This window comes from Phodopus roborovskii, unplaced genomic scaffold (genome assembly GCF_943737965.1).
Source record: "Phodopus roborovskii unplaced genomic scaffold, PHOROB, whole genome shotgun sequence".
NCBI classification, from domain to species: Eukaryota; Metazoa; Chordata; class Mammalia; order Rodentia; family Cricetidae; genus Phodopus; species Phodopus roborovskii.
Window position 1 is genome coordinate 70,422,820 of NW_026126418.1, and position 13,900 is coordinate 70,436,719.

The following is a 13,900-nucleotide window of genomic DNA, read 5'->3' on the forward strand; positions in this document are numbered from 1 at the left end:
TATTCTTGATACTGTACTGTCAATGCTGTTTTGGTCATATCTATATTTCCTGGTTGCCTTTTAAATAGCGATGTGTCATTGTAGTTCAGACTGCTGTCATAAATTATAATACAATGAAGGGCCTAGACAACATATGTTTGTTACAATTTTAGAGGCTGCAGAGTCCAAGATCAAGGTCCCCGCAGATTGGGTGTCAGTGAGGATGATCTCCCATGTGTGCTGCTGGCCTGCTTCTTGATGTATTCTTGTCCAAGCAATAGTTCTTTTCACAGGGTTTCACTTTGGTGACTTCATCTAATGTCATTCTTCTATCTAATGCCATTACTTCCAAGTACATTACTTCCAAGTACTGAAGTGGGGGCCTTCGAAGATTAGGGATACAAAAACATCAATCCATTCACCATGACCCCGGTTTGGCACCTGGGATAAAAGCCTGTTGTGACACTCAGACAGACACCTTGTCCTACCTCCCCTTGTTCATTTTCTTCAGAGATCTACTCATTCCCCCGTTTTTGCCTACCTGACTGACTGCCTTCCTGTTCAAGTGCTATCCCCTCGATAGCTCTGCCTTCAGTTTTAGCTGTGTTCAGTTTGTTTTGTTCCTGAATGTTCAACTCCATGAGTGATTTTTCCCCTTGCTGATTGGCATTTTGAAGTGTGATTGTGTGCATACAGCTGTGGTGTAAATAGGAGCAGGTGGGGAGAATGGACTGTTAATAAAGGCATGAACTCTAGGAAGCACTAGTAGAGTAGGTCCATGCATTAATACATCAGAAAGGAACCCAAATGGCAGTTAGCACATCAGACACAATGCCACAGTTGAGCAGGAAGCACAGCCCTGCTTCAGGGCTTGCTTTCAGAGTAATTGGAGGGTCTGAGTCCCAGCTGCCCGGTAGAGAACAAATAGGCAAGTAAATTGGAGGCCTCCTTCTTATGGTTTATTGATGCTGTTTTGACCAAGTAAAAAGATTATTTACCTATAAAAGCTCAACTCAACAGCTTTAAAAAAAAAAGTGGCTGTTTGAAAGGAGTGCTATGAGATAAAAGGGCGGCTGACGCTAATGCCATTGTCTGATATTTAGATTGAAACTCAAGCAGAACAATTAGATTTATGGTATTTTTCTGTGGTTGTTTTCTTTGGCCCAGACAATGCCAGGCAAGCTTCCCTGCTCTCTGCTTAGAGTTGGGCTCAGGAGGAGCTGAGCTTCACAGTGATGCTGCGCTGTCTCATTAGCAGGAAGCTAAGCTGCTGCAGTAATGAGGGCCAAAGGTCTTTGCAACTCAAAGCTGTGATGAAGTGTCTCTGGCTTTCCGTTCCAGTTGGTATTAAATGGTTTGGGGAAATAGGACTGTCTGAAAATCTCAGATAAGCTCTGTTCACCCATGTTGCAGGCATGTGTCTCAGCTGTGTGAGATGGTAGTGGACTCAGGTGTACAGTGGGTCTGTCTGTGTTCACCCATTCTGCAGGCATGTGTCCCAGCTTTGTGAGATGACAGTTGATTCAGGTGAACGGTGAGTCTATAAAGTATGTACTTAGATTTCCACCCTGGGTTTTGATATACCCATGGCTACCTTGGAGAGATTCCTTCCTTCCTTCCTTCCTTCCTTCCTTCCTTCCTTCCTTCCTTCCTTCCTTCCTTCCTTCCTTCCTTCCTTCCTTCGTCGGTGCACCTTTGGGCCAGTGATGTCTACAAAGTATGTCAGGGACTCTTGGCTTTCTCATCAGGTCTCAAAGTCTTTCAGTAAGATCAGTGTCTGTTCTCCAGATTAGAAACAATGCTAGGCCAGGCCATAGTCCTGGACATGGGTAATGTGGAGGAACTAACAGCATATGTAGTATTCCTTCGAGAAGTTTCCTGGATGAGAACTGTGCTCTTGAACCAAGAAACAACACAAGGCTGCCTTTCCTAATCCTAGGATAGTAACAGTTGTGTGCTCGGAGAAGGGCCAGAGTGACAGGTAGAAGGGACTCTGGGGCTTCCTGCCCTCCCATCTCTCTGCCTGTCCTTCAGGGCCTCTTGGCTAGGCTAGCTAGACTGTTAGAGCTTAGTCCTAGCTCATTCTGCAGGGTTTGGTTACCGACAGTACTGATATGTTTGCTGGTCTTCTTAAACATGTATAGGTAAATGATTTGTAAAATAAATGAATCTTCCCTACAGGTCTCCCAAGAGATGGTCTCTCTGTTTAAGGATTGGGTGAATCTTTGAGAAGGAAATAAAATCAAGGCTTGATTGATCTGGTTTTTAAGTTTTCAGATTTTTTTTTTTTTTTTTTTTTTTTTTTTTTTTTTTTGAATGTCACATTTTCTTAATATGGGCTCCAGGCCATATGGCATGGGTAGAAAGATGTTGCACATGGAGAAATGCTTTGGCCTTGGATCCCAGAGGCATTGGCTTAATTAGTACATTGAACTTGAGCAGACCAAGTTATTTTCTTCTCATTCTGGGTCCATTGCAATGCATTTTCTTTATTTTGGAGAAGGGAGAAGCCATCAGAACAGCAGGAAATATTCAAGCAAACAGAAAACTAACCTGAAGGGTCCAGGCTCATTGAGTTTTCTAAACACTTGAATATCGGCCCGAAACTTGGCATTGAATCCTGCCTTAATCATTTTTCTTTGTTATAATATCCTTTTAATATGTGTTACTATTTGTAATTTGGAGCCTACTCAAGCCCACAGAATTTGGACTCCAATGGTCTAGGTTTGCTAAAGAAAGTTCTGTGACACCTAGACTACCCAGAGGAAGTCTCACACAGTGCTGCCCTCCGAGTATAACAGCCTTCGATTTTACCAGAGCTGCTGTGAGTGCTTGCAAGTGGCTGTTCATATTATTTCATAGAAGGAGGGTGGGGAGAGTCATTGGATCCTCACCTGGGATTCTGGCTGCTCTCTCCTGTACTCCTCAGCCCACTGTGTGTAATTCTGCCCTAATCGCATATGGCCTTGTGATCTAGGGAGCAGAAGCAGTCTAGAAGGTAAACTGAAAGGGATCTTCCACCTACCTATACAGCCATAGGCCTGTCACCATCCCTGCTGGGGTGAGAGTCTTTAGAGGTACAGCTGCTTTGGGGTCACATACGCTCCTGTAAGTAACCCCTCACCTAGGCTCTGTAAGCCCAATAAACTTTTTGGCTCTCAGGTTGGACTCTGGTGGGGTTGTGGTTTCCAGCAGAGGGGGTGCTTCTGTCTCCTCATGGAGCACCTGTTGTATGGATGTTAGGGGAAGTGGTGTTGCTTCACCATCTTTATGCTGGAGTCAGATATCCTCCCAGCTCCTCTAGGGAGCTGAGTGTGTCCTGGAGAGGGCGTGGGATGTCCAGCCACAAGCTCTCCTGGTAGTAAAGCCCAGGAGCAGTCTCTCCAGAGGATGCCTGTGCAGGCTCTCAGTCTCATGAACCCCTCCTGAGCTTCTCCCACAGGCAGTGGGTTTCAGCAGTATTTACAATTAGTTGTCATTCAAGGTTTCCCTAATTCTGTTTGGTCTTCCCTCGGGTATTGATGAGTTGTTGAAATTTTCCTAGTTATAGAGGCAATTAGCAGATTAGCAGGTTGAGAACAATCATAGGTCACTGATAGAAGGTAGAAGGCTGAAATTAACACAGTGAAGTTGTGGCTGGAGTACCTCAGAGAACAAACCCAGCTGCCATGTGTGTGGCCCTGGCAGCTCCATGCCCCACATGTGGCATAGCTCTCTCAGCACTGGTGTAGGGTGTGAGATTATGAGGTGAGGCCCTTTCATCTCTTGCTTCTTTCCTGCTCCTCCTTGTTGGTGGAAAAATGGCCCTGCATGAAGACATCATATTAGAACTTTGACAAGTGACTTATCTGAGATGGAGCTGTTAACATGTCACATATATTTGGAAGGGAGTATGTTTATTGAAATATATTTTTATGGAAAACATTACAGAACCTATAACTGAAATTTATGGCAGCATTTTGTGGCAGAATATGTTCCTAATCTATGTGTATTTGCTCTGAAGCCCCTTCTTCAGAACCATTGGGTAGACATTTTCCAAGAGATCTTTTCAGATCTAAAGTGTGTTCCATGGGATGAAGTGTTTGGTGCTTAAATAATGTATAAATCCAGTTGGACGGGAGCTGCCTGTCAGTTTTATTAACTTTGACCTTTTCGCCCATTATAAAGGTGGTCCAGTTAATATTTAATGGCCCCTTATAGATCTTGACAGTTGGAGCCGTGTTCCTGGAAACTGGGATCTTATATATGATTAACAAATGTCACTTAATCATTATGAGTCAGCTTGCAAGGGCAGGTTTTGTTTTGGAAGAAGGAAAGCCTTGTGGAGCTGCCCTGCATGCTGAGGGCCACCAAGATGGGGAGGCTTCGAAGGGACCCTTTGAAAGACAGACAGCAGTCTGTGTGCAGCTCTGCTGTTTTGGTTTTTGTTTGTAGAGCAAATGATCCAAATGATGCCAGGTGGGCAGAATCTCCATGCCACTCTGCATAGTTAGCAGGACTCTACCCTGAAAAGTCGGTAGGGCTGGATTGGCTGAGCTTGCATGGACAAAGAAGACGGAGAGACAAAGGCAGAGAGGGTTCCTTTGGCCAGGAGGGGCCCTGCCAAGCTGTCTGTCCCTTCATTCGAGAGAGGCCCATGCTTATTGCTCTCACTGCAGATTCTGGTGGGGAAGATCGAAGCCCAAGCAGCTGACATTTTGAAACATTGTCTTTCAAACTTGTACTGTCCCTTGCTCCCATTGATTTCCCATTTAAAGTATCTGTAGGAGAAACCCAAATCTGAACAAAATTCATTGGCCGAAGATGAGTTGTTAGAGTCAAACCATGCCCCTCTCCACCCTGAAAATTGGTCCTGTTTTATTACGGAGGCCATCTGTCTCTGTCTTGTGTGCGATGACCATAGGCTTCCCAGCAGATGCACCAGGTAAATCAAGTGTCTGTTATGAAGCAATATGGATGCTCCAAACAGCCATCTCCACCTTACTGGGTCACTAGCTTCTCTTTCATAGCCACTTGCAAGGAGATCATTTCAGTCATCTTTATTTTTTTCTCTGTGCGCAGCCCAGTGGCCTTAGGTGAGGCTATTTGTTTTTTCAGAGCATTACTGCCCTTTGCATCCTGGTCTAGCCCTTTATATATGGTGGTCACCATTTCATTACCACAAGCTGTAATGCCGCCGACTCAGCAAAGAAAATCCATGCCTTGGAAAAGCAATCGGAAAGAAATTGATTCAGAATGAGTTACTATTTGTGTGTTTAGTTATTCTAAATATACATTTGAAAGACCTTGCTTCATTTGGGAGGAGACAAGAAAGCATATTGTTTGCTAGAAATTATCTGGGTCCAGATTTTTAGCTTAGCATTTGCACATCTGAGCATTTGTTTATGTCTGTTCATATTGGGATACCTGTCAAGGCTAATTTTATTGTAAAGAGATTGATAGCACTTCTTAGGATCTAAACTATAAAAGCAGAGGGAGGTTACTGTCACATGTCACAGAGCTGTACTTCATTTGCAGTATGTGAGACTTGGGAAACTTTTTAATCCAGTTGTTGGGATGGCCAAATTTGGGGGGGGGTCTGACTGGGACACCAACTTGCTTTCTGCAGTGTTGGGAATTTTTTGTCTTGAGTGGCAAGATCCTATGCATTTGTCTAGAGAATGGTTCTCAACCTTTCCTGCAACCCTTTAATACAGTTCCTCATGTTGTGGTGACCCCAACCATAAAATTATTTTCATTGCTATATTCATAACTGTAATTTTGCTACTGTTATGAAATATAATGTAAATATCTGTGTTTTCTGATGGTCTTAAGCAACTCTTGTGAAAGGGTCATTTAATTGCCAGGTGGAGAACTGCTGGTCTAAACCCATCAAATGGTACACTTAAAATATGTGCATCCTGCTTTACACAAACTTAATTTAGAAGATGGTTTCTGTTTAAGTTGTTTGTGTTAATACTGGGCGGTGCTATTTCTCTCTTCCAGAGAAGTCAAAATACTATAGTGAATAAAATAATCTCTTAGGTAACCTCAGGCGTAGCAGTTTGTCAGCAATAAAGCAAAGGATGCTGGCCCTGAGCCCACACCATATATGCAGCTTCCTCTCTGCCTCACTGTTCAGTAGCATGTGAGTGGAAATGTAGTTACTGTCTCTGCCATTACCTCCAGTGCCAGGGTCTGTTTGTATAGGTTGTTATCAGATTGAGTCTCCAGCTGTCTTTTAACCTGAAGCTGACACCTTTACCAATGGAAAAAGTGACTCTAGAGAAAGTTTCCTTCCAGCTTGAGCCTGTGTGATCAGCCAAGTTAAGGTCCTGGTTTACTACAGTCTAGGATCAGTTTTACAGTTTTCATTACAAGCAAGAGTTCCTGGAACTAACTTTGTCCCTGAGAAGATTGTTCAGATCTTACTAGCAACACGACACACTACCCCACAAACACCTGGGCAGCTTTCCACAGCCCCATCTCTGAAGTTTTGCTAGTATTTAGAAATGCACAATGCAGTGTTTCTTGGTTCACAGTGTAACATGCTGTGTTTCTAAATCAGTGCAGTGGTGCTGTGAAGCCCTTTGATATATATATATATTTTTAACCACTTTCAATTGTGTGCAGTTTTCATTCATGCATTACTGCCATGATGAACAACTTTGCTGCTTTTTGTCTTCATCTAATTATCACCTTAGGAATGAATGCCTTGCAGCAGAATGTTAGCAGTATCTGAAATAACTTAAAATGTGAGCAGCTACAGGATAGCCTGAGATTGATCGTTTAATGCCTGCTGTCCTGCGCTTACACAGAATATTCTTTCCTCTTGTCTTTGCAGCTGCAGTACCACGCAGGTCTAGCGTCTGGCCTTTTGAACCAACAATCCTTGAAGCGTTCTGCAAATCAGATGGGTGTGTCTGCCAAGCGGAGACCAAAGGCCCAGCCAACCACTCTGGTTCTACCGCCACAGTGAGTGAAAGGTTTTCGGAGGGCTGGATTTCCACCTGGGTGAACATTGCTTTGTGCTCTTTTGGAGTTGGTAGGAAGGTTTTGTTTTCCTTCCAAATAGTGTTTTCCTTTTTAAAAGTACACTAGCACAGGACTAGAAAGCATAACTTGACTAAGGTTTTCTGGAGCAGCTGTGACACAGTTCCTACTTTATGTGTCTAGTGTATGACTTTCTAGCTGGGAGTTTTAAATGCCTTATATCTTTCCTCAACCCAGTCCTGAACCTGGCAGAACAGTAGTAGAGCTAGGCTGAGAACATTCTGGTAAGCATAGGTAGAGGACATGCTTAAGCTGGGGCAGCATTAGAGCTGGCTGGCTACTGCCTTCACCTAGTAACCTGTGTGTTCTTGTGCCCTCACTAGCAGGGATGATAGGCACAGCAGACCACATGGTGCATTTCCTCTCCTATCCCTGTAGCTCCAATTCCAAAACCCTAGGAGAGTCCTTAGGCTCTCAGTTTGTATGTACCCAAGCTGCCTTTAACCCTGTGCCCAGTGTTGTTCCCATTTCTTCAAATAGTTCATTTTTGCCTGGTATGGTGGCATGTATCTGTGAGTACCAGCACTTGGGAAGCTGAAGCAGCTGTTTAAGGTTACCTTGGGCTAAATAGTATGATCCTGCCTAAAAATCCAAGTAAAACAAAAGCAAAAACCTCTAAGACCAAAAAAAATCACAATTTGCTGGTCCTTGAACTTTATATAAATTAAATCATATGCTGTCATTTGTACTATTTGTGTGTGTGTGTGTGTGTGTGTGTGTGTGTGTGTGTGTGTGTACGTACACATGAACACAGTTGTACAAGGGGACACAAAGTCCTGTGTCTGCTAAGAATGTGCTTTCCCACTGAGGCAAGGGGAAAAAAACAAAAACAAAAACAAAAAAAAAAAAAAAAAAAAAAACAAAAAAAAAAAAAAACAAAAAAAAACAAAAACCAGAAGCATGAATGAATATCTTTTTTCTACACAGTATAATATTTGTTATTTCAGTTGGTTCATCATCTTGGCTGGCAAGTTGCATGCTGGCCTTGCTGGAAGGTTCTCTCCCAGTGTGTACACTCTTTGGAGGGGTCACACTCCCAGAGACTGTGTGTGGCCTTCAGATGTTCCCCAGGGCATAATTTTTTACCCTCTTCTTTGTTCCTGTCCTTGGCTATGAGCTGCATCTTTACATTGGCTACTCTGAAGGATTGTTTACATACAAGGTGTGCATGTTTGCCTTTACTCAAGAGCGCACTGATTTTGTCTGGTTAGCAGATACTTGTGCCTACTATGTGCCAGGCAAGTTCCAGTTCTTGAGGCTGAAATTATGAGCTTGATGGCCCCCAAACACCATAATTAATTATAACTAGTTATAATTAGTTATAATTAATTATAATTACTTAGTTATAATTTATGCTGGGAATAAAGTGGAAAGGAGAGGCCTGCTTAAATAGAGTGGTCAAACAAGGACTCAACCGCTGATGGCTTATGGCACAGATTTGAGGAAAGAGAAGGTCTGGGGAAGGTTGGCTGGGGCTCTCTCCAGCAGCAGGCACCCGCCCATAGCTGTCTCCATGTTCTGCAGACCCTTTCAGTCTGCATCTGCTGCATCTGCCAGACAAGATGAGCACAAACAAGCAGCAGTCTCCCCAGCCGTTTTGCATGCTGCATGCATATACATGTGCTGTGGTCTTTGGGAAGCAGAAAGCTTCTTGTGGAGTGTTACTCTGTTGTTGCATCGTGTTGACTCGGTGACTCTGCGTATCTCAGCACGCAGCTCCCCAAAGCCTGATGGGCCTTGTAATCTGTCATTTTCCCTGCATGGATTGTCTACTGAGGCAAGATGTTTGGCAAGAAGTGAAAGACTTTCTAATGGTCCCATAAGACCGAAGCCAAAAAGTGTTTGTTGCTAACTCTCTCCTGACAAAAGTCAGTTCTTGGTCCATCTGTTCACCATTTGTTAATTTGCATTGGCTTGAAACCTGTTTACAGGTGACATGCTATTATGAGGACACTTAGAAGCTATTTTAAGCACCAAGGCAATCAACAGACACTGTTCAGATGCCAAAGGGAAAGAGAGAGAGAGGAGTATTCACAACTGTCATCATACATTTATAATAGATCACTCAAAATACTTGGTTTCAAAGTAAGAAGTGGTTGCAGCATCCTAAGAATACAACAGTGGAATGATTTCCTATCTGCAGGAGCCATTTCCTGCAAAGATCGACTACTCCTCTTTCACATCTCTAAGCTCTGGGGCTCTCAGCCTCCTGGAATCCCTTCATAGAACTATTGCCTCGTAGGCAGTATCTATATCCAGACTTCCACACAGCTCTTCACTGTGTTTGATGTTGGCAAGAAATAGAACACAGCATAGCTGGTGGCCTACTGGAGTTACGAACATTTTTTTTTTTAAACTAAAAGCATAATTAATAGATGTGTAATGTAGAAAGAAAAACTAAAGGTAACAAATACTGTCCCAAGGAAGCTCCTTTTAAGGTTTGCTGGATGTTGTTCAAACTTTTTATTTTAACATACACAGTCATTTTTGCAAATAAAACTATCCATAAAGGATCAGATTGAGATATTATCCTCTTCCCTGTGAAGGTAGCTGATGAGAGATGGTACATGATGTCTGACTAAATAGCACTTGGTTCCTGGCCACTTAAACATCCAGCCCTTAACAAATACAGCTCACCGAGTCCTGGGTACTGTGACCACATCTGCAATGTAGGGGGGCAGATGTAGAGGTGGGCTTGGAGCCTTTCACAAATGTTTTGTAGAAGTTCTTGGGAAGCTAGAAGATGGCCCTTTTCCAAGTTAGCTTCAGAGGAGGCTGAGGCACATGGACCTCTGTGAGTTCAAGGCCAGCCTGGTCTACAAAGCTACACAGAGAAACCCTGTCTTTAAAAAAAGAAAAAAGATGACATGAAAACAAGGAACATGGAAACACCACAGGGAAGGGTGACTAAGAGCAGGTCCCAGCCAGGTCTGTTTACTTAGCCCCACAAGATCCCAGTCTGCATCGAGCAGGAGCTTCAGGGAAGACTGGGGTGCACTCTTGACTTTCAGGATACAGGGGAACAAATAAGTCACAGACATCATAAGAGCATATGCTAAGTCCTGTGATGAACAAGATCTGTGGTCCTGCTCAGGGTGCTGTTTGTAGAGGTCTCTCCTCTCAGCATAGTGACTGTCCCCTTCATCACCTTGCACGAGACTCAAGATTTGGTTTGTTGGCTGTTGACATTCCCTCATAGAAGAAGGGGATGAGAGTCACTGACCCCTCACCCAAGATTCTGGAGGTTCTCTTCTCTACCTACTGACATTTTGCATTTAATTCTGCACTAATTGCACTTGACCTCATGGTATAGAGTTGCTAGAGTGTACTGAGTATGGAAGGTAACTGTGTTAGGGAAGCCATCATCTGTACTCTGAAGCCTACTAAACTCAATGGTTCCCCAGGTTGGTGTTTTTGTGGAATTGGACTTTGACTTGTTCTTGGTACTCTGTAAGGAGAGGGTAGGTGTTTATAGACAGGTTCCTGAGCGAGAGTCCCCATGTCAGGTACTGGGAGAGATCCACTTTTGGATTCCATGTAATCTCACCAGATTTCTCTCCTACCAGCTTTTCCAGACTTCCAGGTTTCTAAGGGTAGGATGGGTTTTAACTAGAAAGTACTTCTTACACCCGCTGCACTGGCCCTGTTGAGCTGTGCAGTACCATGAACTGGCATGCGGGACAGTTGTAGAGTGTGTTTCACATGAGGTGGCTTGAACAGTAGTCATCTGCACACTTGATTGCTCCTGTGTTCTGTAGGATGAATGAGTGCTGGGATTAAAGACTCATATGAAGAGATAAAAATGTTCCCACCCACAGTATCGAGTGCTCACAGTGTGCTGCTAAGCACCCTCCCTCAAGCTGTCCGGAGTCCTCCTCAGTGATGTCTCTGGTAGAAGGGGTGCTGTCCCTCTTGAAAGAGGCTGTCTCCCTCTTTCAAGGGAGGGAATGCTGGGAAAACATTGCCAGGCTTTTGATCTCTATTGGATTGAAGTTAGCTTCTTATTTGGTTGGTTTGTGAATTGTTTTGGACACCTGTATTTAATATGTCAGGTGTAGCTATGTTGTGCTGTCTCAGTAGCAATTTGGGTATCCTTCTCTGTTAACATGGGATGCTAGTTTGAATCCATATGGTCAGGCTCAAGGGTCCACAACACTGTGGCCTCAACAGCTAATGATGTGCTGGCTTTCAGGGGCCAGAGTCCTTTCTGCTCTGACTCAGGATGCCTTGGCCTCATTTAGATTTGAGGGAAAACTAATTCCCCTGAAGGTTACTACCACTATCTCCTGCAAGCTGGGCCAGTAGCATCTTCTCACCATGTTTGCTTCCGTGAAAAGATCTCTCCTGCTGAATCCTAGCACCATTCCATTAGGGCCTTCCTTGAAGAGGAACAAGCCATTCTCCACTTGTTGCCTGCCCTGCACTGTTTCCCCACACGTCTTCCTTTCCCAGCCTGTACAATAGTGTTTCCTTTCCTCAGCTTGTTCCTGTTAGACAAAGCATGCTTGTTCAAAACCATCTCCTGGAGGAACCCTGTCTCTGAACCTCCTTTCCCTCCTACCAACCACATTACAGACAAACTCCCAGAAGTCATATCTTATCTCTGCAACCCCTGTGTAGTCTCTGGTGTCCCTCCAGTTGCTGTCTCTAGAACATCACACAAATAGAGTGCAGAACGTGGTGACAGTTTCCCATTTCCTCAACGTATAGCTTTTGAGATTCATTCACATTGTGTGTAACAGTGCCTCATCCCATTTTGTTTCTTAATGATGTTCTTTGATGTCCTTTAGGGCTCCTGGCCACCCTTCTTCAATATGTTGTGTGTTTTCAGTATTATCTGAGACCCTCAAGGAAGCCATTCTCACACCATGTGTGTCTGAGTAATATCATCCCCATTGGCAAACATGTGCTATGCAGTTGTTGGAAGGATGCTCAGGGCAGGGGGATAAAGGTACCATACTCATCCCTGTTCTTGAACACACTGCCTTCTGTGTGCCAATGGTTTTGCTCTGGGAGTCGAATCAAATGAGGCACATTTCCTGCTACCACTACGTGTCTGGCTCCCAACATCATCCACTTGCAGTTCCACGATGCTTTATTCTCAAAAGGCTCACATTGTGTTTTCTTTGATATAAAAACACCAGGGATCAGGGAAGCAAAGGATAGGAGTTTTTGGGTATCTCCAGCAAGGCAGTGCTTGTGTGTGACCTGTCGCATGGCTTTCTGTCTGATTTTAGGACCTTTTTAATAAGGAGGTTTTGTTTTGTTTTCCATCTTTGTTCCCTGCAGCAGGCATGACATCGAACATTTTGTAGCTCTACTGGAAAAGTCATCTCTGTGGTGACCAGGAGCTTGCATCCTTGTGGAGGTGGTGTAATCTTGGACTCTTTTTACTATTTTGTTGAGGGCAGACTGTGGTTATGTGGTGATTAATCTATATTAAATTCATTGACAGGAGGACCCCGAATAGTACTCTGTATCTCCTTTCATTGGAGCTTAGTGCAGTTTGGACTGAGTTAAGTATAGATGCTGTCAGGGAGGCTTTTCCCAGCATGCAGCTGGCTCAGCCTGAGCTGGGGCTGGGGTAGAATGAGTGTTTGGCCTGTACTGATGTCCCACAGAGGAGGGAAGCACGCAGTTGAAAGTTTCTGAGTTTGGGGAAAAGTCTTCAAAACTTAGGTGAAATTCACTAAGTCCTTCTTTCCCCCATTGGCAAGCATTAAGTAACAATATTCATTAAATACCATAGAGAGGCTGTGTAATAAAGAAATAATCCTAGGCCTAGGTGACTACAGTTCTCCAGAAGAGCTGAAATTGAGAATATAATTAAAGATTAAAACATTGTTTGCATTCTAGAACATGGAGAAATCTTTTCTCTCCATTGTGGGACCATATTAATAAGGAGGAGATCAGTTTCCAATAACTGTTGCCGCTGAGCTCAGTTATTAGCTCAGCCTGTCACGCCCGTGCTTCTGACTCGGGACTTCTGCCTTTCTCCCCAAGACTGATAGGAGCACCAGCCTCCCTCTGAAACAGTTTACATGGCCTGGGAAGGCTCCCAGAGGACCAGGTGATGCTGCATAAGTTTGAGGAACTGAGTTCAGGTCTCCAGCACCCATGTAAGAAAAGCCTGCTGTACCCACATCTGTTTGATGCTGAGTGTGAAGAGTGACATTGAGATAGCCAGAGTTGCCTTTTACAGGAATCTCAAACCCTGCAGCCTATTGCTGCCCTCTCTTGTGGACACAGTTTCCAGTCTATTTCTTTTAGCTAGTTTGCATGCAAAAGTGAGTAGTAACTCTGCTATAGCCACGTGTGTTTCTAACTGTGACTGAAGGGTCACCTCAACCCAGGCAGGTCTCCAGAGCTTCTTGAGGCCAGTCTAGACACTCAGCCTCTCCAAGGCTAGGACAAGGCCAGAACCGTTCTCCATTCAGCCTTGCTCACTGGCTTGTAAAAGCCCGACAGCCTAGACACCATTTCACTCCCCATTTATGCTGCTGTTTGCCCCTGCTTGTTTTCCCACTGGTTTTGAAATCAACTTGGAAAGCATTTTGAAGTCAAGGCTGTGGGATAGACTTCCTCTTGGCTCTATGTCTTTGCTGCTCTTTGGAGTCTCTATTTGAGGAGAGACAAGCCCATAATCATTGTTATGCTTATGTCCTCATGTTATTGGCAGGTAGAGAAGGAAAGAGTCTGAGTCTTTTGCTAAAGGGGAGGAAAAGTGTGATGTGGTCTACACTCCTGTGTAGAAGGAGTGCTCCCTCACTCCTCACTCAGTAAGGCTTCAAGCCCAGGCTTCTCAATGGCACCTTACCCAGGTACTCAAGCACCAATATGTGGCTTCCCTGGCTGATAAGGTTGAGAGCCACTCCCCCTTCTCTCCCTC

At 44.1% G+C, this 13,900-nt stretch overlaps 1 protein-coding gene across 2 annotated transcripts in view; it reads left to right on the forward strand.

Annotated features, from left to right (window-relative positions):
- Positions 1 to 13,900, forward strand: part of Med27 (mediator complex subunit 27) — a 168,034-nt gene that overhangs the window by 57,782 nt on the left and 96,352 nt on the right. For both annotated transcript variants that reach the window (XM_051185031.1, XM_051185032.1), the window contains exon 3: positions 6,803 to 6,933. In XM_051185031.1, the coding sequence (XP_051040988.1) occupies positions 6,803 to 6,933 (131 nt within the window). The remainder of the gene's footprint in view (positions 1 to 6,802; positions 6,934 to 13,900) is intronic.